This window comes from Lissotriton helveticus, chromosome 8, assembly GCF_964261635.1.
Source record: "Lissotriton helveticus chromosome 8, aLisHel1.1, whole genome shotgun sequence".
NCBI classification, from domain to species: Eukaryota; Metazoa; Chordata; class Amphibia; order Caudata; family Salamandridae; genus Lissotriton; species Lissotriton helveticus.
In genome coordinates, this window is record NC_136069.1 from 348,956,353 (window position 1) to 348,982,616 (window position 26,264).

Below are 26,264 nucleotides of genomic sequence, written 5' to 3' on the forward strand. Positions count from 1 at the left end.
AGACAGGCACTCAAGACATGGCTATTTTAACAAGTGCACAACTAGTGCATTCCCTCAATACAGCAGGTACTTCTGTTTCTCTCTGGCTATTTAGGGCCATGAAACCTTATGGTGTACTCTACAAATATCTCTAACATAACATAAGTTACTTTTTCAGTTCATAGTATCTGTTGTTGTAGATACACATGCTGCGCACAGACTGTAAAGTAGTACTCCCCTAAGTGGTAGCTAGCCGGAGGACGCTACACAGGATGAAATGGAGTATGGAGTACAGCTTGACCAACCCTAGATTGCTGGCGTGCTAAAACATTTACACAGTAGTGCTTGGTAAAAGTGTGTGGAGTGGACCAGGTAGCTGCTGTGTGTGTGTGAGATATCAGGATGTTATCCAAGAGGATCCTTTCTTACGAGTGCAGTGGGGTCTGGAGATAAAGGCACAGACAGCTTGGCTTTAGCATAACAGGTCTGATACATCTGCCCAGTAAAAATGCGATGGTGAGAGCACTGCCTTTATGTGGTGTGAAGAAAGAAACAGCTGTTGTGCCTTGCAGAAAGGTTTTGTTAGTTTAATGTAATACATGAGGGCTCTTTTTACATCTAGTGTGTGGAAAGCCTCTCCGTCACTGACTCAGGATGTGGGAAGAACACTAAAAGCTCTCTGGCCTGGTTAAAGTGGAAAGCAGAGAACACCTTGGGGAGAAATTTGTGGTTTGTCTTAGTTTATTTGCATGGGCTTGGAAGAAGGTTTCTTGAAGAGTCAGGGCCTGAAGTACCCTCACTGGCCTGAGGGAGGTGATGGCCACTAGGAAGCTACCTTCCACCAGGAGAGATACTGTGAAGGGCATGAGCGAAGTAGTTAGAACAGAGGGCCCATATGTCTGGTGAGAACTATATTGGGATTCCACATGAGGAAGGGTGGCATCCTGGAAGGAATTACTTTTTTAGTCCATGAATGTCTTAATGACTGGCACTCTAAAGAGTGAACTGTGCTCTCTGTTTTATAGGTAGGCGGCAACAGTGGTCAAGTGAAGCCTACTGGAGGTAGCCAAGCTGTCTTTGCCTTTTTACAGGTAAAGCAGATAAAGGACTTGCTGCTGTGAGCAGGTTGCCTGGGAATACAGTAGCACACAAAACGCTTTTATTTAGCTTCATAGCAGGCTCTTGTTATCCAGTGTGTTTCCTTTAGGTAAGTTGAAGCAGATCGCAAGATTAAGCTGCTTGGGGCTTGGGTGCCAGAGCGTGCCCTGGCTTTTTGTGAGAATATACAGTCAGTTGGGCTGCTTCTAGTGAGGTAACAGGGACAGGTTAAGAGGAGTGGTGAACCATGAATGTCCAGCCTAAACTGGTGCCACTAGGATGAGCATGAAGTAGGTTTGCTGAAACCTCCAAACCACGAACTGAAGAAGTGGGAGAGGCAGAAAAGCATAGGCAAATTTCCCTGACCAGCTCATCCGTAGTGCATTGTTGATGGACTGTGGGTGGGAGTGTGGATAGCTGGAGGCGAAACTAGGTCATTTCATGTTTTTGGCGGCAGCAAAGAGGTCTACATTGGGGAACCCCCACCACCAGAAGTAGGGAACGAGGACTTGTGGGGCGAGTTTACACTAATGGACTTGTTGTGCTGTGCTGAGCAGGTCTGCAAGGTTGTTGTCCATTTCCGACAAGTATTCTACTAGTAGATACTTTGTGATGGATTGCCCATCACCAAATACTCCAAGCTAAGGTAGACAACTGAGGTGTACGATGTCCATCCTGTTCCTGGAGATAGCAGATTGCCACCCTGTGCTGCACATGAAGGAGGAATGCCTTGAGCACAAGCTGGACAGCCAGTAGTTGCAGGAATTTAATGTGGAGACCCTGTTGATGGGGTGTTCAAGTGCCCTGTGCAGTCATGTACTCCCAACCCAGTAAGGGAAGTGTACGTTGTGATGGTAACCTGCAGTACTGGGCCGAGAAAGCGCCTTCATTGTAAAAGATAGTTGGTGTTCCACCACTGAAGAAGACAACAAGTGTGGTACCAGATCAACACTGGATCCTCCCAGAAACCCTCCACTTGTGACCTCTGTGCCACATTCACTCCTGCAAAGGATGAATGTGTGACCTATGGCAATGCAAGAAGCCATCATGCCAAGGAGACGCATGATAGTTTGTGGTACACTTAGTTAGTGATCTGGCTGAAAAAGAGGGAGCAACGTTTGGAAAGCTTGAATGTGTGCTGGACTGTGGTAGGCTTTCCCAGTGACTGCGTTGAGAACGACTCCTTGAAAGGGCTGGGTTGGAGGCGGATTTGACTAAGTTGATGGCTATAACATATAACATGCAGCAGGTAGATGGTGCACTGAGAGTGCACCAGACAAAGCTGTTGGGTTGCACTCTTGATCGGTCAGTCATCCAAATAAGGGAAGAGGTGGAGCCGTTCCTTTGAAGGTGGATGGTGACCATGGCTAAACACTTTGTAAACACCCTGAGGGGCGTTGGTTACCCCCCAAGGGCAGCATTTATAACTGGTAATGCCGAGCACTTACCACAAACTGGAGGTACCAGCGATGTGCAGGGTGGATGGGGATGTGTGAAGTAGGCATTCTTGAGGTAGACTGCGGTCATGAAGTTGCCTTGCCGTAGTAGAGGGATGACATCTTGGATTATTACCAAGTGAAAGTGCTTTCACAGGGTGTATTCATTGAAGGGCCTGAGGTTGAGTATGGGTCTGAGGGACAGATACTTTGTAGGAGGTAGATGCTTAAGGGGAGTTGGTTTTCGACCCCCTATTTAGAGCTGGACCTACGAAAGGGCCCCCGTGTATTTATTAACTTTTCCTGCATTTCGTCAACCTGTGGTCCAAAGAGGTGTCCCCCATTGAAGGGCAGGTTGAGGAGATGCTGTTTTAGTCTGGATTGAAACCAGAGATACAGCCAGACAAGTCGTTGAATCAAAACACTAGAGTTAATGCCCTGCGGTGTCGGCTCCATCCAGCGGATGGTGGTGTTCGATATGTTTCCTTTGTGAACAAGCTTGTGTCCCTGCTTTCTGTTCTCATCTAGGAGATGCTGGAGAAGTTCTTCCATCTCATCCCAGTGAGCATGATAGCGTGAAAGTAGGCCAGTGGGGTTGGCAATTCTCCAATGGGTTGCCAATTTGGCAACTGCTCGTTTGCCTTCTGTATCAATTTTGGCACTCTCTTTATCTGGCTGAGGAGCATCGCCGGTATCCTGTGCATTAGAGCATTTTTGAGCCATATATGCCACCAGGGATTCAGGCGGTAGTTGGCCCCAAATATACAGTGGGTCAGTGGGTGAAGCCTTGTACTTTTTAATCAACCTTTGGGTTACCACTCTAGTCTTAATATGGTCTCTAGTAGTATCAGGAGTGTTTCTTTACATGCCTTTAAACATCTGGAGATACAGCAGTGACCTTAGGGTAGAGGAGAGAGTCTCCACTAGGTGCAGCTGTTTCAATGCTGCTGGTTGGCTCAGATTCTGCTCCGATGCCTTTGTTTGGTGCCAACCATGGCCTTCTGGCAGTGGGGGATAAGAAGTCTGGGCACAGACTTTGGGATGCTACGACTAACCTTGGTTTGAGCGGTGTTCGACCCTCCCGTTTGCAGGTGGAGGAGGGGGTGTGGTACTCACAGTTGCGGTTTTCTGCTGTGCGAGCTGCAATTCCTACACCTCAGAGTTAGATTACGAGCTCAGATCCAGGCTGAAGCAGAGGGCTTGCTGGCCCGAAATCTATGGCTGCATCTACCCCTCAATGTCAATTGGGGAGAGGATGTGGTCCGTCGGCTAGATTGCCGACTTTGGTGCTGGAAACCAAGGTTCGAGTCTCTGGCTCGCGTCCACAACCTGTGATTCTGGGCAAATCACGTAATCTCCCTGTGCCTGAATATGTCCTTGTGTAACGTAACCGGTGTTCATGTAAAACGCTCAAATACCTTCGGGTCGAGTTTGCACTATGTAAATCTGCATTTAAAAAATAAATAAATCCTGGTACCCTAAGAGATCGGCGGTGTTTAGTGGCAATGTACCATGGTGCATCAAACTAGGCGCTGATCTCCAGGGTAATGGAGCGTCTTTTTGGATCAGAAGGAGAGGCAGACATTGCAGGATGCCTCATCGTGCTCAGGAGAAAGATTAGAGTTGCAGACCCGGTGATGGTCTGACCAAGGATATATAGAATGGCATTGTGGACAAGGCCGGAAAAGAGTTGTTTCCATTACGCAGTCTGAAATCACAAAGAAAGAGGCCATGGAGAAGGCCCTGAAAGGGGATTGAGTACCCTGAGGGGGTACCAGAATGGACTCTGATGGCTAAGTTGAGGGATGAGGCGAAGCTGCAGAAGATTAATTCAAATGGATTCAGGTGGGAGAAACGCGAGGTACCGGTGACGGATAGTAAAGGGCATCTATCAACCTGGAGCTGGGTGGATGCATGTTCAAACTAGAATTTCCATTAAAGAACTTGGTTATCAAAATTAAAAACTAAAACCTAATCTTAAAAAAGTCTGTAGCAGTTATTGATCGCTTCAAACATCTTCAATCCTTTTTTAGGGCTCCCAACATTTATAGTAGTGAAGGAGGCTACCCTCTTTTGTTGTAAGGGATCGCTTAACAGATTTAGTTAAGCTTAGTTCATTTTTTATGGAGCATTTCATTATTTATCCCTGGCAAATCATTAATAGTTAAAAGGTTTAGTTCTAGCACTTTTTTATTTTTTGTATTCAACTTACCAGTTAAATAAATTATTTTAATTTTTATTAGAGAAATTTAAAAATGTGCTGATCTATATTATAACTGTTTTTGTTACATCTGTACAATAAAGTATTAATAAAATACCAATACCTAAACGACATTTTGTAAATATGTTAATGATAACAGGTTTAAAACTCAGTGCTTTATAACGATAAAGTTCTTGAAAATAGTTTGCTTTTAACCCCTTGGATGCAGGTTTATTTCTTGCGCTGTGCAGGAGAAATAAACGGCCAGCCGGATTCGGACGGCTCCCGGCCGTCGTGCGCACACGCCTACCATGACGCATGACAGCCGTCATGAGCATACAAGGGGTTAATAGTAAAAGAAGACTTAAGGGTTTTGCCTTGTGACAAGGTTACTGGCCATCTACCCTATAACAATATTTTACAAGTGTGGTTCATTTGAAACGGGCTGTATTTTGGAGTCAACAATCAGAGATACGTCCCACTGAGCACTTGTTGGTAATAATTTTTTGTGACTTCTGTGAAGAATGTTTTAAGGCTTCAGAAAATAGAACAGGTGCAGCGTGAGGCCTATCTTCAGGGTAAATTTGTACTTTCTGGCAATCTCAAGCCATCATTTGAGGTGAACATGATAGTTTTCTTTTAATCCTGGACTACCGTACAATGTGAAATGATTTAGAAAGGGTAGTTCAACATATACACATTAATTCAAAATTATGGATCCAAAATGCTCGTTTCTGAGAGATATTTTACCAGTGCGCTGCATATTTTCTGAACCCTAATGCCTAAACATTTTAAATATCTGACAACTTTGGCAAGAAAGAAAAAATAAATAACTGGCACAGGCTACACATTAGAAATTGAACTATTACAAAATGGCTCATTGCATTTTGGTGAGGTTTGGGAGTCTACATATTTAAACTACAAACCTGAAGAGGAGTGACGACTCATGTAAACTGAGGGAAATGTCTAGAGTTTTAGTTCACAGAGTTCTTTTCAATGCATTTGAAGACAGTGGATTATACTTCACCAATAGAACGAAAAAAGGGTGTGATATGTAAAGCAGACATGCAAATCTTACCTATCACCATCCAGACAGCAAATCGTATCCATGTTCCACTGTCCAGCTGCATCATAAGGTAGACGTTTACAAAAATACTTAAAATGGGGAGGACCGGTAAGAGGGGAACCTGAAGCAAAAACAGAGACAAAGGAGACATCCTCAAAACAGTTTTCACAATAGAACAAATTATTTATTCTGTATTAGAGCAAGTAAATTACGTAAATTGTACAAAATCAGCAGGTTACCCCGAAGAGAGGTTTTCAGCAATGTCTGGCAGGAGGGGTAAATTAAATGTCAAGATAGTTTCAATACCTCACGTCTAAAGGGAAATGCTTTAAAAGTGTGTGTAAAGTGCCCCAGTGCAGTAAGATCACATCTGATATGTGCATGTAAACAATAATAACTTTGAAATGAATGAATTAAGACCTGGCTAACTCTAGCTAGCTTCACCAACTTGAATTATGGGGAACATTACAAGGGGGATGGATCCCAAAAATAAGTATGTATAAAAAGATTGGACTAATGTGTTCATGCGGTTTCAAAAACTTGAACCAATCAAAGGGCAATCAATGAACAGAATGGGAAAAGGCCAACATTTTCACTTAATAAATATAATGGGCAGGTCAGGCTTATGCAAAAATTTTCAATGTAATTGAGAATACTGTTGCAATTTCTCAGCCAGATCACTGATCATCAAAAATGCACCACAACACTACTTGCAGTTGTATTTGACGAACTTGTTAAATCTTCCGTTTGTGAACAACATTCACAAATTCCTACAGCTATATATCTACTTCTAAAGGTTTAGTCTTCCACTTGGAGCACTACAGTTATTGCATTCACAATAACTCCGAAGTGTACTCCTGAAAATCCACGACAGATGGAGGTATCCAGCAATACTGAACTAGGTGGAAAATCTGTTTGAGTAAATTATGAAGAAATGCATAGTTAACTGTCTTTCTATTCCACCGAAAATTTTATTCATGAAGGCGAAACACCACTCTCTAAACTTCTATGAAAAGGGGGGTTTTCACTTCCCTCACCTACTCTTTAAAGATGTATACCCCCTGCCTTTTATAAGTACTTCTGTAGGAGGCCTCCATGAAAGGTCCTGTTCAGTGACAAATCTAAATGTATAAAGTTGGAAAACACGCCAGCATGGCACATTTCCTACCTGTCTAAGAGCACTTTACAAAAACAAAATTCCATGTCACGATTGCAAATTGCTTTTGGGGCACCCAAGTCCTAATTAGATCACAAAAACGTTCATAAATAAGACCCTAATTTAGCCATTTAGTTGAATTTCTGAATAACACTGGCTTGAAATGTAACCTTTTCTATGGCCCGTTTATGCAGGTTTCATTTGTGACAATGTCACCTTTTTTGCCATTCCAAGAACCGCTTATAAAGCGGTTGACAATTTTCTGAAAATCACAAGATCTGCTAGCAAAGTAAGAAAATGAGAAGGGTTCAGGGAAGAAAAACACTTGACAAAAATGTTTTTACTAATCGAACGACCCGTTTCATAGGTCTTAAAACGTAACTGTCTTGTTCTGCCTTTCTGTTTCAACCGCTAAAACAAGAAAACTAAGGAAAATCCATCCAAGCATATATCTCCATTCTATTTGGTTACAAGTGACAACTTCTCAGATATGAATTTAAAGAACTGCATTAATTCTAGTTTTGTCTATGGAGTAATTTGTCTATACATCATTTACAATTTTTATTTTTTAGTATTCATTGACATATTAGGTTAGCTCTCTGATTCGGATAACTTCTTCATATTCTCAATGCATTTTTCACAGTCCTTTGTTTGAATGAGGAATACCACCAGACATGTTTTCTACTGCCTGTGTCTCCTCTGTTCAGCCACATTGGTGTGTCCTTGCAATATCTCCTGTTTTTTCCCTACTGTTTATCGGTCAGATCCGAAGCCTTGCCTCTAGTGAATGCAATAACTAAACACTGTAAACCAGTTCTTCACCTTTTCCTGGAACGTCAGTGATGTGGTCTTGGTTTTGGTGAAACATGTGGATGCATGGTAGTGAAGAAGCTACTGAGGCACCCTATCAAAATTCAGATTCAGTTGAGGGTGTGATAATGGAGGCCCTGTAAGCTGTGCATGGGCCATTCCTTCAAGAGTTTGGATTCATACATAAAGGAGAGGAAATCTTTAAGCAGAATTCCATCATCTGTGTGTTTCTGGGCTTAACCTTAATTCAAGGACATGAAATAAGTTACTTACCTGTAACTGCAGTTATCCAGTATTGGTATCTTTCATAGATTCACATGCTTGAATCATTCCCTGTCGAAGTGGGTGTTCCACTGTACATTACATAAAGCAGTAATAAATGGCTTCCATAGGCTATCATGGAGGCAACCATGTATTTAATAGCCTATTAACCTCCTTTTATAAAAAAAAAGGACCAAACTCAAACACAACCAATTAGCTACCATCACCCTCTAGAACCTTCCCAAGAGAGGCTGAATCCCCTCAGATTTTGCAGCACAAGTGTGCTAGTAGTACTGAGTCTACAGACTCTCTCCTGAGGCGGAAGCCGGGAGATTTTAGCTCACTAGCACGCTGCATTTTTAAAAACTGTAAATTGAATGTGACTGCATTTCTTGTGTACGCTCGCTCGCTGATGACACCTGACCGCCCAGCAGATCCATTGCTGTAGCGGAGAGGGTTGCCACAGCAACGCCGCCCTCGGCCACAGGACTCGCCCATCGGCGTTGACACGCCCACAAGCCAGCACTTAAATTGGATCGCGCTGCCTACTAGCGCTGTCTACAGACTCTCTCCTGAGGCGGAAGCCGGGAGATTTTAGCTCACTAGCACGCTGCATTTTTAAAAACTGTAAATTGAATGTGACTGCATTTCTTGTGTACGCTCGCTCGCTGATGACACCTGACCGCCCAGCAGATCCATTGCTGTAGCGGAGAGGGTTGCCACAGCAACGCCGCCCTCGGCCACAGGACTCGCCCATCGGCGTTGACACGCCCTCTATACCCTCCAATCCAATACTATTTACATGCACAGGAACCGGAAGCGCAGCGGACGAGCGCAGCGGGCGCGACGAATGCGCGCCGAAGGCGCGCATAAGGCAAGCCCGTCTGCGCTCGTCCGCGCCGAGGACGGGCCCAGGGCCACCCCCCCTGCTCTGCCTGGTCCGCGTCCCATCACCAACACACCTCTGCAATCCTACTCCTCCGCAGAACTCTGGAGTTATAAACCTTATGCCGAGATAGCCCATCCCATACCCCTCTTTAACCACGACTCCTGCATTGGACCGCTTAAATGTCCTACATGCACAGAGACACCGTCTACAGACACCACTACCCCCACACCCACATTGTCTGCAGCTTTAATAAACGTTCGTTCCTTACCCAAACACAAAATTGAAATAGCAGAGTTCATTCACTCCCATGACCTGGATATATTATTTATCACCGAAACATGGGGAGACGAATCCTCTGGACCTGATTTCAGAGACGCCATGCCTAACAACTATTGTGTAAGCAAGCTAGACAGACCCCTAAGGAAAGGCGGAGGAATAGCAATTATACATAAAGAGCACCTAATATTAACAACATCAGAAACCACTCTTCCTAAGTGCGAAGCTCTCCTCTTTGCCATACGCACCTCCAGTAAAACTACCTTTAGAGGTCTGTTAATCTACCGCCCCCCAGGATCCAGATCAAAATTTCTCTCAAACGTAGACAAAATCATCGAGATATCTATTGGAGCCCAACACTTCACCGTATTAGGTGACTTCAATTTTCATCTTGAATCTCATGATGACCTCGATACAGGAACATTACTCGGTGACTTGGAGACAGCAGACCTCCTACAAATTGTCAAATCACCCACCCACTCAGCAGGGCACACCCTAGACGGCCTATTTACCAACGACAGAGATATTACAATCACTAAGGTCATTCCTCTAATATGGACAGACCATTCTGCAGTATGTTTTTCAGTTCCCGTTAATCCTTGCCAACCCTCCCAGACAACTTCTGGATCAACGAAATTCAGAGACTGGAAAAACATTAATATCAACCAGCTTACTGAGATCATACTTGACAGTCCTCCGCTAAACATTAAAGACCCTGCAGCTGCATCAGCCACCTACTTGAACAATCTGAACGCAGCCTGTAACAAACTAGCCCCCACAAAAACCTCTCACAGGAACAGAAAGCTTCCTTCCGCCCCTTGGTTCTCGGAACCCCTCAGATTGCAGCGCCAATATTGCAGAAACTTAGAAAGGCAATGGCGCCGACATTATAATAACGCAGACAAAATCAGCTATAAAAATGCCCTTTCTAATTATAAAAAACTGATTACTTCCGAGAAAACCACCTACTACACCAACCAAATTAATCAGGCCAAAAACTCATCAGGAAAACTGTTCCAGGTGGTAACATACCTGTCCAATCCTCTGCCACCCCCCTCAGAGGGATCTCAGGACCTCTCAGATGCACTAGCCAAATTTTTCGAAGATAAGGTCAGAGCCATTTTCTCCACTTTTGCACCCGACCCTTCCATATCCCATACCGAGCACTCCACGACAAATAACACTCCACATTTCTCAGCCTTCGAAAAAATCACGAAAGATACGGTTCAACCCCTTATCGCCCGAACCAAATCCGGATCACCACTTGATCCATGCCCCCCTGCGGTTCTCAACCTTATCCCAGAAGCCGTTGCTCCGTCACTCACTACGATCTGCAACGCAATGTTCACATCTGGCATCTACCCTTCAGTATGGAAGGAAGCCATTATTAAACCGTTACTCAAAAAACCCAGTCTAGACCCTTCTCTCCCAGCCAGCTACAGGCCTATTGCATGCCTTCCTTTTCCGGCCAAAATCTTTGAAAAGATCATGAACCAGCAACTGTCAACATATATCCACAACAACAACTTACTGGATGACACCCAGTTCGGGTTCCGTCAGGGACACGGCACGGAGACAGCACTCCTGAAGGCGGCGGACGAGATTCGATCCACCATGGACAATGGAGGAGCTGCAATCCTCATACTTTTAGATCTGTCCGCAGCCTTCGACACGGTCGATCATACCACACTGATCGACCGTGTCACGGCTATAGGAATAAGGGACAAGGCTAAGGAGCTTCTCGCCTCATTCTTGTCAAACCGCCCACAAACGGTGAAGTTGGGACAATACACCTCCCAGACTTTCTCCTTGCCTTGTGGTGTACCACAGGGATCCTCGCTAAGCCCGACACTGTTCAATATATATGTGTCTGACTTAGCGAGGGTCATCAAATCCCATGGGATTTCTCTCACCACATACGCAGACGACACACAACTGGTGTTGTCCGTATTTGATGATGGCCAAACAGTAGCGTCAAACTTCCAATCTGGCATGAAAGCAATAAGCTCCTGGATGTCATCAAACTGCCTCAAGCTAAATTCTGATAAAACAGAAGTGATGACATTCGGGAGACTACAACCAATCTGGTCCCCACAATGGTGGCCCCAACAAATGGGACAACCTCCAGAACCAGTAGTCAAGGTACGAAATCTGGGGGTCATCTTCGACAACAAACTGTCCTTCCAGCAGCACGCAAACTCAGTGGTCTCATCCGCCTTCCACACCTTAAAAAAAATCAAAAAACTCATCCCGTACCTACCATCTTCTGCAGGCAAAACTTTAGTCAGCACGCTAGTCTTTTCCAAAACTGACTACTGTAATGCCTTACTTCTAAACGCACAACAAAAGGTCCTCAACAAACTACAGACTGTACAGAATGCAGCAGCTAGGACCCTGCTACACATTCCCAAATTTGCATCTGTCTCCCCCTACATCCAACAGCTGCATTGGCTGCCGGTAAGGAGCCGCATCAAATTTAAAGCCTTGTGCATAGCTTACAAAGCGATCCATAACCATGGCCCCCTATTCCTTAAACAAGCCTTTCGGCCGCTCGAACAGCAAAGAACACTGCGTTCATCCTCGGCCCATCTGCTAACAGTTCCCCGCACAAGAAGGGCTAATTGGGGAGACAAACGCTTCACCGTTGCTACAGCTAGACTGTGGAACACTCTCCCTCTCCACATCAAGTGTGCACCAACTCTGCTCAATTTCAGAAAAAATCTGAAAACATGGCTGTTCCAGGCCTAGTCCCCCTTCTCTGACGGAGAGTTCTGTGACACAGCGCCGAGACACCCTCGGGTATTTGTGCGCTCTAAAAATCGCCAAAAATAAATAAATAAATAATGCCAGAGGGTGGGTTGCATGTGAATATATGAAAGATACCAACACTGGATAACTGCAGTTACAGGTAAGTAACTTATTCCTTATCCAGTATTGGGGTATCTTTCATAGATTCACATGCTTGAATCTGAATAGTAAGCAGTTATATATATGTATATATCCCTGGTAAGCACCTTTAGTGGACGGTGGGTAGTGCTAGTAATATTTTCCAATGTTTTCACAAAAAGTTATGTTTTGTGAAAGTGCTGGTGATAACGCCTATAAATAAAAAAGGGTGATGCCATGTACCATAAGTGTATCTATTGTCATCTTAATCAAATATACGAATTCTAAATCCAAAAAATACACATACACATTTTTTCTTTTTGATAGAATAGAAATCCTCTGATTAAAGAGGCTTACCTTATTGAAATAAGTTTCGTAGTACTGCCTATGGCTGCGTCAGCCCGTTGTGTCGCTTCCAGGCAGTAATTCTGCGTAAACGTATGTGTTGTCTTCCACGTTGCAGCTCTACAGATCTTTTCTAGCGGCACTCCAGCAAACATAGCAGCCGATGTAGACACTGCCCGAGTGGAGTGCGCTTTCACTGTCCTTGACAATGGTTTGCCAGCTTTATCGTGGAAAAATTGGATTGTGTTCGCTATCCATCTGGCGATAGAGTTTTAGAAACGGCAAAACCCTGGCGGCCTTGCCCATAGGCTACGAATAGCTGATCTTACTTGCGCATCAATTTAGTCCTTTGCAAGTAAAATTTAAGACATCTTTTGAAGTCTAAAGTGTGTAGCCTTCTTTCTGCAGGAGTAGAAGGATCCGGGAAGAAAGTTCTTAAAATGACTGGTTCGTTCAAGTGGAATTGAGAGGGAACCTCAGCAATGAACTTAGGGTTCGTCCTGAGAATAACCATTTAGTTCGTAAAGCGAAGGAATGGATGCGCAATGGTAAAAGTTTGTATTTCACTAATCCTTCTAGTGGATGTGAGGACTAATAAAAGAGCTACTTTCTATGTTAAATATTTTATATCGGCCTTATGGATAGGCTCAAAGGGTTGTTTCAGTAGTTGTGATAGGACTACATTTAAGTGCCACTCAGGGGGTGGAGCTCGGACAGGTGGGAAAGTTCGAAACAATCCTTTCATGAATTGCTGTATCATTCTTGAAGAGCATAAAGATGGGTATTTTGCTGAGCGCCTATATCTAGATATAGCTAAAGAGTATGCCACTCCAGATTTTGCTAGGGATAGCAAATATGGTAATACTTTTGTTGGAACAGAAAGATATGGGTGCACCTTATTCCGCCGACACCATAGACAAAATCGCTTCCATTTCAGCCTGTCGTGTTATTGGTCAGATCCTTAAATTCGATGAATTCAGGAGCCACGCATGTATCTAAAGGGTCGCTGGCTCCGGATGACATGTCTGACCCTGGTCAACAGAGTTAGTGTTGGTAACAGGCAGATGGGTTGAGTTTCCAAGAAGAGGAGAAGCTCCGTGTACCAATATTGTCTGGGCCACCTGGGGACTATCAGAAGTAGGCAACAGTGTTCCAACTTCATTTTCGGGAGGACTTTGGGTATCAGTGGAATGGGGGAAAAGCGTATGCATATACTCCTGACCAATGCATTGAAAGGACATTCCCCCCAAGAGTTTGGGAGAGGGAATCTGCTTGCAAAGAATCGGCATTTGGAATTGATTTGGGTTGCCAACGATGGCTTTCCCCAAACTGCAAAAATCCTGTCTAGTTGGTTTTGTTCGAGCTCCCACTCGTGGCACCTGTCCTTGGTTCTGCTCAAAGTATCTGCCAAGGTATTCCCAAGTCCTGGAACATGCTCTGCTGTTAGGGATATCCTGTGAAGTGTTAACCAGCTCCATAGTTGTTGGGCGCCCTGTGAGAGCGGTAGGTATTGGGTTCCTCCTTGTTTGATGATATAAAACATGCTGGTGGTGTCCATCCAGATCAACACCGAAAAGCCTTTTATTCGGGGAAGGAAAGCCTGACGGGAGAGAAAAATGGCTTTCAACTCCAGCCAGTTTATATACATTTGAAGCTGGGTTGAGGACCCTCTTCTTTGAATCTGCAGGTCCTGAAGATGCCCTCCCCAACCTTCCATAGAAGCATTGGTAGTCGCTATGAATTTCGGAATCACTGGTAGAAAGGAGAGGTCCTGAGACAGATGTGATTCCAGTGTCTACCATTCGAATGCCTCTTTCATGCGTGGAGTGATAGTTATCACGTCGTCTGAAGATCCTGTGGTTTTAAACCATTGACACTGAAGTTCTTCTTGCAGAGGTCTCATATGTAGGCAAGCTAGTGGCACCAGGTCGATTGCGGAGGAGAGCATACCCAATAGAAACTTGAATATTCTCACGGAAGGTTACTTTTTTCTGGAAAGCTTGGGTGTCAAAGCTTGTAATTGCTTTGGTCTTTCATGGGAGAGGAAAGCTTTGTTCTGAATGGTGTTCAAGTTGGCTTCTAAAAATGTAATTGTTTGACTTGGAGAGACTGATGATTTTTGTTGGTTTATCGAGAGTCCTAATTTGCAGAACAGATCTACACAATCGTCTGTGGCAGCCTTTGCTACACAAGCTGATGGAGCTTTCAGTAGCCAATTGTCGAAGTATGGAAATACTTGATGACCCTGGTTCTGCAAGGCAGCTGCCACTGGAGCCAGAAACTTTGTAAAAATTTGTGGAGCCGATTTGAGGCCAAAGGCGAAGGACTCTGAATTGATAGTGGGTACCAGCCACTATGAATTGGAGGAATTTCCTGTGTTTGGGGTGTATAGGAACGCAGAAATAAGCATCCTCCAGATCTAATGAAGACATCAAATCTCTGCTGTTGAGGCACCGCAGGATATCGGAGAGCATGACCATCCTGAATGTTTGACCTTAATGAATTTGTTTAATTTTATGAGCTCTAAAATCGGTCTCCATTCCCCAGATTTTTGCGAATAATGAAAAAGCGGGAGTAAAAGCTTTCATTCTCTGAAGAAGAGTAACTCTTTCTATTGCCCCTTTCTGGAGCATAATCTTTGCTTCCCGCTTGAGTAAGTGAAGACGAGGGGGGAACGATCCCCTGGGTGGTGTATTTGGGGGGATTTGGTTAAATTCAAGAGTGTGGCCATAATAAATGAGGTCCCTTTCCCCCCTTGTCTGATGTGATACTGTGCCACGGACGGATATGGTTGGAGACCTTTGCACCGGTTGGGAAGGGGGTAAACATAACTGGTACCCTGTTGTGATCACTGTTTGCGACCTGAGTCACGTGCTTGTGACGCTGGCTTTCTACCGGAGCCCTGCCTGGGGAAACCAGCTGTTGTTGCCTGTCACTAGGATTGTTGTTAGTATCCCTGACAATATTGTGATTGGTAGGATTGTTAAGTCTGGTTATGCTGGAAGTTTCCTCTATATCCAGAAAAGCCACGACCTTGAGCTCCCCGAAATGGCACTTTAGGGTACAGAAGGGTACCAAACGTTTGGCAGTATCGGTGTCTTTCTTTTTGACCGTAAGAGCTTTGTCTATGTGTTTCACAAATAGACTATGTGAGAAGTTGGCCTGATATATAATGTTCACTATTCTAGTGAGTACCTTGTATCAGTCCAAACAACCCTTATCCACTTGGATGCTAAGCTGCTTCCTGGATTTCAATGTAATTTCCATTGAAATCAATGGAAACTCCATGACGAGCTGGACTCGTCATGAGCGTCGAAGGGGTTAATGATGATTGGTTGTAAGTCAACCTTATAGACCAGCTATCCTAGTAGCATGGATACGAGCAGTCTAAGGCTAAGACTCTAGAGGGCGTGTTAAGCCAGCTGTTTTACCATCACATTACCCCTTGAACACCAAGTGAAAGGACACCACACAAGTTGTTATGAAAATAAACAGTTATTTATTTATAAAAAGACTACCCTGAACTCTTTATGAGTCAGGGAGCTAAGCACATAACAAAACTCTTAAGAAAATACTTTAAGTCGCACAATTTACACAAATGCCCTAGGGGCACGAAAAACCATATACACAGTAAGTGGAATGCGAACTTGCTAGCAGGTAAGTAGTACTTTTCTAGACTCAGGAATCGCTAGGCCTACAATTCTAAACACTGGGATTAGATGCAGGAGGCCTGTGGACGTCGTGTGCAGAGTGGGAACTCTCACGCGTAAGGCGGGAAAAAGTCTATGGAGGCTAGCAGTTGCAAAGTTACTGTTCTCGGGCGAACCCGACTAGGTGGGTCGAAAACAAGAGTGGATCCGAACACTTAGGGTGTTGGACTATGCTGGAGCACCGGAGTACTCAGGTTACCTAGCCCAGGGGCTGCGGCTGCATAGGGTTGAAGTTGCGTCGGAAACCGTTGTTGAAGATCCAGGAGCCTGAAGAAAAAGTTGCTGGCAGGCGGCCAGTGAAGAAAGTTCGGAGTGATCCAAGCCTGGATCAGGGAAGAAGAAAACCTGTAAGCAGAGGGGACCAAGTTCTGAATCACTAGCCAGTGATTTGAGTGGGCACCAGGATGGCACCGGACGAAGTCACCTCAGCCAGGTGAGTGGGCGCTGCTGGGCTCTGCAGTCTCTCGGACCAGGAGGCGTTGTCGGCGACCAGGATGGAGGTGAGAGCTGTCCCACGAAGGTTCTTGCTGTCGACGTCGCTGGACCCAGGATTGGGCAACAAGTCTTGGCAAATGCAAGGCCCACGCAGTGGACCTAAAATGGCGTCTTGAGTGGACCAGGAGGGTCCAGGGTGCTCCTCTGTTGGAGGGGAGCAAGGGCTAGTCTGGAGCAACCAGACCAGCAGTAGTTGTCGTCGTGGAGCGTCGTGAAGGGGTCACTAGCCAACGGGCAAGCGACCTGGACAACGCAGTTGGCAGCAAAGAGCAGAAGGGCCCCACGCAGATCTCGTGGATGCAGGGGGGCTGAACTTCGGTGCTGGAGCTGCTCAGGGTCGGGGCTTCTCTTACCCGAAAGCACTCAGTCGAGGGTCACTCGGGAGTCGTGCTGGACAAGCGTTGTGCAGTTCTGAAGATGGCCGGTCCCTCGAGGTCTCGTCGCACCCACGGATCACAGCTGGGCTGATGATGTAGGTTGAGGTCAGAGGTGCCAGGGAAGCCGGTTCTCGTCGTGCTGGAGCAGTCTTGATCCGAAGGAGAGACTGGCAACACACCGCGATACTTGGTTGGTGCCTGCTGCTGCAGGGTGACTACTCCTTAGTCACAAGGGAGAATCTTGGGAAGAAGTCTTGAGTTCCTTTCGTGGAAAGTAGTTTCAGGATTCAAAGATGATCTGATCTGGAAGGGGGCCAGTTCCTACCTTTATCCTGAAAAAGGGGGCTGGCACGCGACTAAGTCCTGCCCTATGGGTGGGACCAGGAGGGGGGTGGTTACACCCCTCTCCTTTGGCGGGCTTTCCCCAGGCCAGGGGCTGGAGTGCCCCTGGAACTGGTTTCAGCCGGCCTATGCACAGTGAGCACCGGGGTGCCACTTGCAGTCACCTTCCTCTAAAGCCCTGCCTACCTAGGATACACAAAATCCTGTGCTGGCACCGCCCCTGGCAGGAAACCCTTTGTCCTTGCCTCCTGGGCTGGGAGGACTCCCAGCAGCAGGAGGGCAGACTTGTGTCTCGGTGGCAGCATCCATTTTGTGGAGCTAAGGCTCTGTCTGACTTTAACCGGGGTTACAGGTTACATACATGTCGTGTCCCTCTAGAAGGGTGGAATGCTAACCCCGTCGCCAGAATTGGCGAGGGGTTAGTATTCCAATTCGTATGACACCTTACTCGACATGTTTTGATAAAGCGATACCAGAGTTGGCACATAACCGCGAGGATTATAATGCACTTAAGAGTATATGGTATGCGATATCATGGAAACGGCTAAGGGAAGGATCCCGAAAGCCGCAGACAGGCTCAGCTCATGCCAGAGCACTATCTCACACGATTCCAAGCACTCTGCCTTCAGGATTGTCAAGGCCTGCCATAGGAGTGACTGATAGGAGATCTGTGTGTCCATTTTAGTGTTAGATATAGGTATACTATATCTAAAGCAAAGGGTGATTACACCACCTTGCCCCAGCTGTCGTGCAGCCAGTTGTGTCAGATTTGGATGGCCAGCCAGGGGTGGCATAATACATGCTGCAGCCCCTGGTAGGCCCTGGGTACACCTATGCCCTGGGTACCTAAGGTACACTGTACAGGGACTGATAAGGTGACTCAGTATCCAATTAGATATGTACCTAGGGTACATGGAATCCATTTTACAGAGAGAGCAGTAGGCCTGGGGTCCTGAATAGCAGGGCCCCAGGTCAACTAAGTCAGAAAACCAGCAAAACACCAGGCAAAAAGTTGGGGGCAACCATAGTCCGGGATCTACTGTCGTGTATTTCTATAGGTTCTGAATCAGTCCCCCTATTCCTGACCCTATTCTGGTTAAACTAACTATCAAGTTAACTAACAGTCAGCCCATGAGGCAAGAAAACCCCCATGATGCAGATACCGTTATCTGACGCAGTCACACTACGGCACAGGAACGTGTTATCTGATTAGGTCATAACGCTTGAGATCTAATTAGACAAGCGACATTCCTCCAGCCCCTGATAAGGCATACGACGTTCTCATAACAAATCAAACCTATGACAACCTGGATAATCCGTGCGGCCATTGTTTTGATTTCACAGAGAACTTTAGTAAAGAATGTGCTAACGAGCAAGTCGTATGACATCTTTATTGACGTATCTATGTCCATCCTTACGTCAATCTCGGCACCTTTAAGGTATAAATATTGCCGACCTTGCCTTATGCAAACACACGCGTGGTGACAAGACAGAGCAGCCATACTTGCCGAAGCCGAGAGCAGAAGCAGACCCCGCTGGCAGCAGCCCCGCCTTCCTGACGCGCTGAGAGACGCGCTGCTATCTCAAGCCGAGAGACCCAGCACCGGCGTTTCTGGGCAGCCCTCGCAGGCAGCCTGGAATATCGAGAGCAGAGAAAGAGATACCATTCCTCATTCATCCTAACTTCCAGGTACAGAACTGAATAACCCCTCACAGAGAATTCTTTAGTTATTCACTTGGCAAAAACAAACTTAACTTAAACTGTAACTTTCTATTCCCGCCCACGCATTAGACTTAGGTCAGGTACACGGGGTAGGCGTATTTAGAAACACCAGTTGAGCACGTTTAGTCAAATGTATATGTGTATGTAAATATATTTTAATCATTTTTAACATCATATGGCTCAGAAACCATATCAATGTTTTTACAGTATTATTTTATACTATTGCTTTTAATGTATGCACTTTACTTAACTATAAGTATTGCAATAATATCGATCCATTTCTCTTGTACGAGAAAAGAGACTGATCAATAAATAACACCTTTTTATTGAACACGCCCGTCTCTTCCTTTTCTCTACATTCTGATGAGACTAAGAATGCACGTACTGACTGAGTAAAATAATTGCCTTGTGCTCACACGACTCTCGAGATTGACTCTTGATTAGGGGAGAGCAAAGTTGTCATGTTCTATGGTTGTCAGAAACTAAATCCCTTCTTGTCTAATCAGGGGAGTTAATTCCTTCATTGAACATTCGAGAAAGTTTCTAGAGAACTCTGAGCTTAGCTGGCAAACCCAAAAATTAAGTCTAGTATCGACAGTAGTAGACCTAGTTAACGTCTGGCCTAGGCCTTTACTGCTGTAGGTACTATTCCAATGCGCAGAGCCTATTGGGAAAATAGGAGCTACACTACATGGCGCCCAACGCGTTTGGAAAGGGCGATAAAACTAACGTAAGACATTTAGAGTAACTCAGTCGTGCTTTCTCACTCAGACCCCTTTTCCCAAATACTCCAAAGACGTCTGGAGTGGGTGAAAGGTTATATCCTCCAAAACCTCGCAGGAGGGAACTCCTATGTATGGTTCTTGGTATAGTCAACGTTGAAGGATAAACAGTTCCAAAATATTGTGCATCTAATCTTTGTTCCATAAAGAAACCTGATCTGCAAAGAAACATAATACCATCCTGTCTGTAAAATGGCAGAGAGTGATGATGAAAGAGAGGCAGTTAGATTAGCAACTGAACTCGCAGATGCTGATGCTACCATGCAAGCAGCAGACCCGAATATAACACTCATTCCGGTCATTAAAAGGAGATCTATAACCTTAAAACTTATAGAAAATGGACTGACACCTAGAGGTGGCACAGTCATATTCGTAATTGAGGCACACGAATATCGGCAGACAGAGGTATACTATTCATGGATACATTTTCCGGCAGCAAATGCTGTAACAAAGTACTTCCACTATTACAAAGTAGAGGAACCTCCTGAAACATACACTCCTTTCGAGGAGGTGGAAGTACCACTCAAATTCCAAGAGCATTTGCTCTTATTTGATGGCGCCCTAATACATAACAATCACATTACAAGGCTCGGTCCTTTAGGAAGACCAGGAGCAACGTGGCCGGTCTTAGCCGGATACACACCACATCCAGACATCGAAAGAATGCCTGCAGCAGAGCTGTTAATACAGCTAAAACAACTACTAAAAATTCATAGACAATTAGTTCAGTATGTAATGCGGACTTCAACAATTCAGCCAGCGGTTAAACTTCCACAGCTGACCCCTCACCAGGGGAACACAAATAAAATTACACCACAGAACATCCAATCCTGCCTAGGTAAAGTTCCAGCTAAACGGGAACAGATACCATTCTGGTTGGCACAGAAAATTACCCAAATAGAGGCGGTGTTTCCTGACACCACCCCATTAGAAAAACACAGGATTCTGACTATATGTCTCCCAATGGGAATCGCACCACACATTGAGGACTGTGACACTTGGGGTACAGTCTTTGCTTCCATCTACACAAAAACGCACGGTGTTCCATCCATTTCGGTAATACCAGATGTGCTAAAACAAATTCAAGATGAATACGGTCCAGAACCTGCTTTAACTCTTGGTATGAAATTACTGAAAGACTTCAAGCAGGTCTCGGCTATATTACTAGCCAACATAAAAGGTGAAGCAGCAAACGTGGCGATCCGGCAGAGGTTAAAAGAGACAGATATAGCAGACCAACCAGCTGAAATTGCCAGAATCATAGAAAAATCCTATGAAGAACTAGGCAGAGATAGTCTAGGTGGAATACCAGTAAAACCGCAACTGACTACAAGTCCAGAAAAAATATTTTTTAATAATAATAATTCACCAAAAAAGAACTGGGATGGAAACAAACAATCCAATCCTAAAGAAAAGAAATTCCAGTCCCGAGGAAGGTCTCCTAGGCGAAGAGAGAAATCTCCAAACCAAAGACAGAGGTCACCGCAGAGTGACCCCTCGGGGAATAGATATAACCTTAGAAATAGGGATAATATTAAAAAACCTGATAGATATCAAGACATTGATACACGTCCCTCTCAATCTTTTCAGAATTCCTCGCAGAAATCGGAAAGAAGAGGACGATCAGAAGAGCACGCCAAGTCCAAAGACAAGGAACCTGCTCAACAAAAAAAGAAATTACAATTTCCAAAAAAGAAGGTAGCCAGTATCAAGGTAGTTAAAAATGCCGAGAATACTGAGGACACAACTGAAAAACGGAGAATGGGCTCAGACAATGCTAGACAGCGCAGCAGAGGTGAGCATAGCTCGCAAAGTCCTTATGAATCATCTGGAGACAGTGGACACGAATGAATACCTTCAAGTGGAAACTGCAGACACCAGAGTTAGCAAGCCCCACAAGATATACGAGATAACATTACGTATAGAGGGAGATAAGACTAGGAAAATAAGGGGACTATTTTGGGATAACCTCTCCAAAGGCTATGACATCCTTCTAGCTGAAAAAGACTGGCCACCAGAGTTTGTCAGGGAGTGCCCTCATGGCGAAGAAGTAATTATGCCTGCCTTCTCGAATCAAATACCGATTCATAAAAAATACACACTTGCTAGAAAGTGGGCAGTGGCCTTAGCACCTGCTTTATATAAAAATCATGTAGGATGGGATGAGGATTCTCCTCCTCACAAAATCCAGTTAAAATCACAACCTACTGCACAAAGGCAGTACCCAATTAAGCAAGAAGCTAAAAAACAAGTAAATGAAATACTAGATCAACTAGAATACCAGGGGGTGATTGAAACTTGCACCTCACAAATGAACAATCCTTTGTTTCCGGTCTCCAAACCAGACAATTCATATCGTCTAGTTTTGGATTACCGACACCTTAACACATGTTGCAAAACCTTTGCAGTGCAAAACTCACACAGTGCTGCACTAATGAATAACATAGTGCGCAAAAAATACAAAACAACCCTGGACATCTCCAATGGATTCTTTTGTCAAAACATAGCACCAGAGAGCAGATATTTAACTGCATTCTCAGTAAATGGCACTCAAAAACAATTCTGTCGGTTAGCCCAGGGGTACAAGAACAGCCCGGGGGTATTCTCAGCGAGAGTAACAGAATTACTACAACTATATGATGATGAAGCATTATCTTATGTCGATGACATTTACTTAACAGATGATGACTTGGAGACTCACTTGAAAAGGGTGAACACCATAATACTTGGGTTCGCTGCAGAGGGTTACAAATTCAACTTTAAAAAATCCAGAATTGCCCATCTGACGGTCCTATTCTTAGGATATGAGTTATCAAGTGAAGGTAAAAGCCTGGCAGACAATTTCCTAGAGAAATGTGCCGTAATCCAAGCTCCTAAAACACTAAAAAACCTACAGTCAATTCTAGGCTTCCTAAATTTCGGAAGAACATACATTGCAAATTACGCAGAAAGGGTCAAACCCCTTTATGATCTAATTAAACCAGACTTTAAAAGATCCAATTGGACTCAAACACACACAGAAATTTTGAGATCCTTACAAACAGACATGCTAATTAAAACAAAATTAGAAACACGTGATAACACACGCAATCTTGTGATTCGAGTCATCCCAGGGAGATGCGGATTCACATACCTGACCTCTAATGAGGGAGAAAAGGTACCAATTGCATTCAAATCACACTTGTACACAGAAGCTGAACAGAAATTCAGTAATACAGAAAAAATCATTCGTGCAGTTCAAACCGCAATAGCTAGAGAAAAAGACATAGCTGACGGTAGACATATCACAGTCAGAACAGCAGAATCAGCCTTTGAGGCACTAACAACACCTTGTAATTTACCAACAACAACATTGAATCCGGAATGGATACAATGGGTGAATTCAATCACAACGGACAAAGTATACTAGTACTTTGATCCAGAACTAGAAGAATTAAAAAATCTAAAATATGAAAAGACGTATCCTCTGCCAATCGACATTCTGCCTCTACGACATTACGCCTGTGTAATCTATACAGACGGACATGCTCAACCCTCCGTTTGGGGAGAACATGCATACAATCCCACATGTGAGATTACAAAAGAAGTGTGGCGCGGAGGTAAACTAAGACCTCTATTAACAAAATCACACTCAGTAGAAACTAATTCAGAACTACAAACTGAAATAATAGCATTAAAAATGGCGCTGGATAATGCGGATCGCGAATTCCCGACACTTATAGTGTCAGATTCATATTACTGCGTCAAAGCATATAACAAGGATTTGCAGACATGGATTCAGAACGGTTACAAAGATGACACAGATGCACCAATAAAGCAGAAACTGCTCTGGGAACAAGTAGCTCTTTTGAAAAAAGAACTACCAAAGACTCACGTGACTCACTCACTGAGTCATCAACGTGATGGCGTTCACGTTGTGGGGAATTCATTGGCTGAAGCAGCCGCAGCGGCAGCCACTAAACCGGCTCCCGTAGATCGAAAAAAGCGTACATTAAAATACATTGACGGTGAAACATTGCTGGCGGTGAAAACGTCATCAAACGGCGACTGCTCAGCACTACCGATCAACTATCCACTCAATTATACATACATAATCGATGCAAACTCCGTCCCTTTTGCTCGAATCCCTGGAGTGGGGGATAGAGTGATTCCAAACATGGACAGGAGAAACTTGTTAATCGCAGACGCACACATGGGCGAGGGTCTCAGACACCTTAAATTAAAAGATTCTCTGGAAGAATTACAATCACGGTACTGGTGGCCAGGCATGAGCCTGCACTACACCATGTTTGTAAAAAACTGCCCAAACTGCAACAGAGATCGCAGTGGGGAGAGAAGCAGTTTAATACCTCGTCGTATCAAGGCAGATAATATTACCAGCAAAAAGAATGGCTTGCGATTAACATATACAGGCTAGTTTCCACTTATAATGTAGATCACCAGCACTCGGCTGACGTCCGGACTATTATACAAGATTTGCGAGTCTAAATGGCATATACGCTAAGAGCATGCTACGTTCGACCATTGTTTTCACTCAGGCAATCCAGCCTGGGGGGGAAACATGGCCAAATGAGCACAGCCCAGCGGGAATCTTCTCACTTCCTTCCTGAGGGTACGGGATGGTGTAAAGAAAAAACCAAGGCAGAAAGCAATCTATAATAGAAAGGATATTAGGTTCGGGAGCTGGGTGGGTCAAACATCTAATAAGTGTCCAACGTAGTCTAAATAACTTGCCAAGAAATTCTCTGAGGGGATTCAGTCCGTACGAATTATTATTCGGAACTAGGATGTTGATCTCTGACCTTGATAGTCAGACTTCAGTGGTAATAGAAAAAACCTTTGATGTCAAAGACCGTTTGGCTATTTTGCAGGACTTAAACAAAACAAGAAAAGACCTGAGCAACATACAGTTGAAACAACAGCCAACAACCACTGAAGAATCACCACCTGTCCCAGCAAGACCTGTCTGGATTCCAAAAGTCGGGGATCTAGTCAGGGAGAAGATCGCGGTAAAGAAGGAATTTGGGCCTTCTTACAGAAAAGCAGTTCCTGTCTTGTCTATCAACGGGACAAGATCAGTTGTACTACCGCCACTTGCTGGAAAAAAGGAGAACCGAGTTGTATCCATCGACCTGGTAAAACCACAACATGTGGCCGATAACAAACAGTAGGCCAAGTGGACTCCCAATAAGTAGCAGAACACCAAGGTTTGCTACCAGTACAGAGGTCCTAACAAAAAGGCTCATCACATTCGAAACGCCTGCAGAAGAACAAGAAGGACTATGCAACAATGCAATAGAACTCAGACCTCTGAAAACCCAAATAAAGACATTTAGCAGAGACACACCGATCTATACTGAAGTACCAAGTGAAAATGCAAAAAACAGAAATCCTGAACCAATTGGAACAATTGACAGAACTGCATCCGGTTACTTCATCAACTTCGATGATTCCTCTGAAAGCCTGAGTGAATCAAAGACACAGCCATCATCAAAAGCCTTTAAAGACAAAGCGAAGGAACTTTTGAAACATCTGAAAGAAACATATCTGGTTTCTCCATGGATTGAATTTTGGGTGGGTTTTGGCGCATTTATCCTCATACTTTGGCTCATCATGGTATTTACTTTGGGACGCTTCATTGAGGGAAAATATGCTAAAATGGACACAGCAAGTCAGAACATCAACTTGATCCTCAAACCACACACATCTTCACACGTCGAGAAAAGAGAACTTTCTTCAGAACTTTCTTCAGCCAACTTCACAGCCAATCCTATACCTGGTGGGGTAGCCTGGGACAACACTGACTATGAAATTTATGGTCCGGTGGAGATCCTGAAATATCCACACCAAATCAAGATCTCCTTGAGTGACTTTGCAAAACCAAACTCATTTGCTGATGATTGGGACTTCGAAAGTATTAACAACATGATGTCTGACTTAGTAATGTCTGCTAAATTTACAAAACATGATTATTTGCAAGGTTCTACAAATTATGATAGTATGTATTGCTATAACCATTATGGTAACCATTTTTTACATAAATCTGCACAACCTAGAAATGTTTTAAGTTATAATCAATGGGAACATTGTGCTACACCTCCAAAAGGAAGCTCTAGAACCGTATATGACAAATATTCATATTTTTCAGGTTTTAACATAAGTAATGCTGAAACATTTTATTTTAAATTGTCAAACAAGACAGGGATGAAAACCATGATAACCAACACAAAATTGATATATTCAGATTCATTCTTTGAAAAAATGAATACATTTGGATTTGATTATTGGGACAAAAATGTTGATTTGAAAAGTGTTTGGGGTACAAAAGAATGGCAAGTACAGGGTTTAGAAGCTTTGTTTAGAGCCTGCATGATCCCAGAACAAATGATATTTTTAAATGACACTGTTCAACAAACCACCTGTCTTGGCTTAG

The 26,264-nt window shown here is 44.3% G+C and overlaps 1 protein-coding gene across 1 annotated transcript in view; it reads right to left on the bottom strand.

Moving 5' to 3' along the window:
- Positions 1-26,264, bottom strand: part of SLC7A1 (solute carrier family 7 member 1) — a 538,789-nt gene that overhangs the window by 25,327 nt on the left and 487,198 nt on the right. Inside the window, exon 14 of the mRNA XM_078657133.1 lies at positions 5,792-5,900. Within this exon, the coding sequence (XP_078513259.1) occupies positions 5,792-5,900 (109 nt within the window). The remainder of the gene's footprint in view (positions 1-5,791; positions 5,901-26,264) is intronic.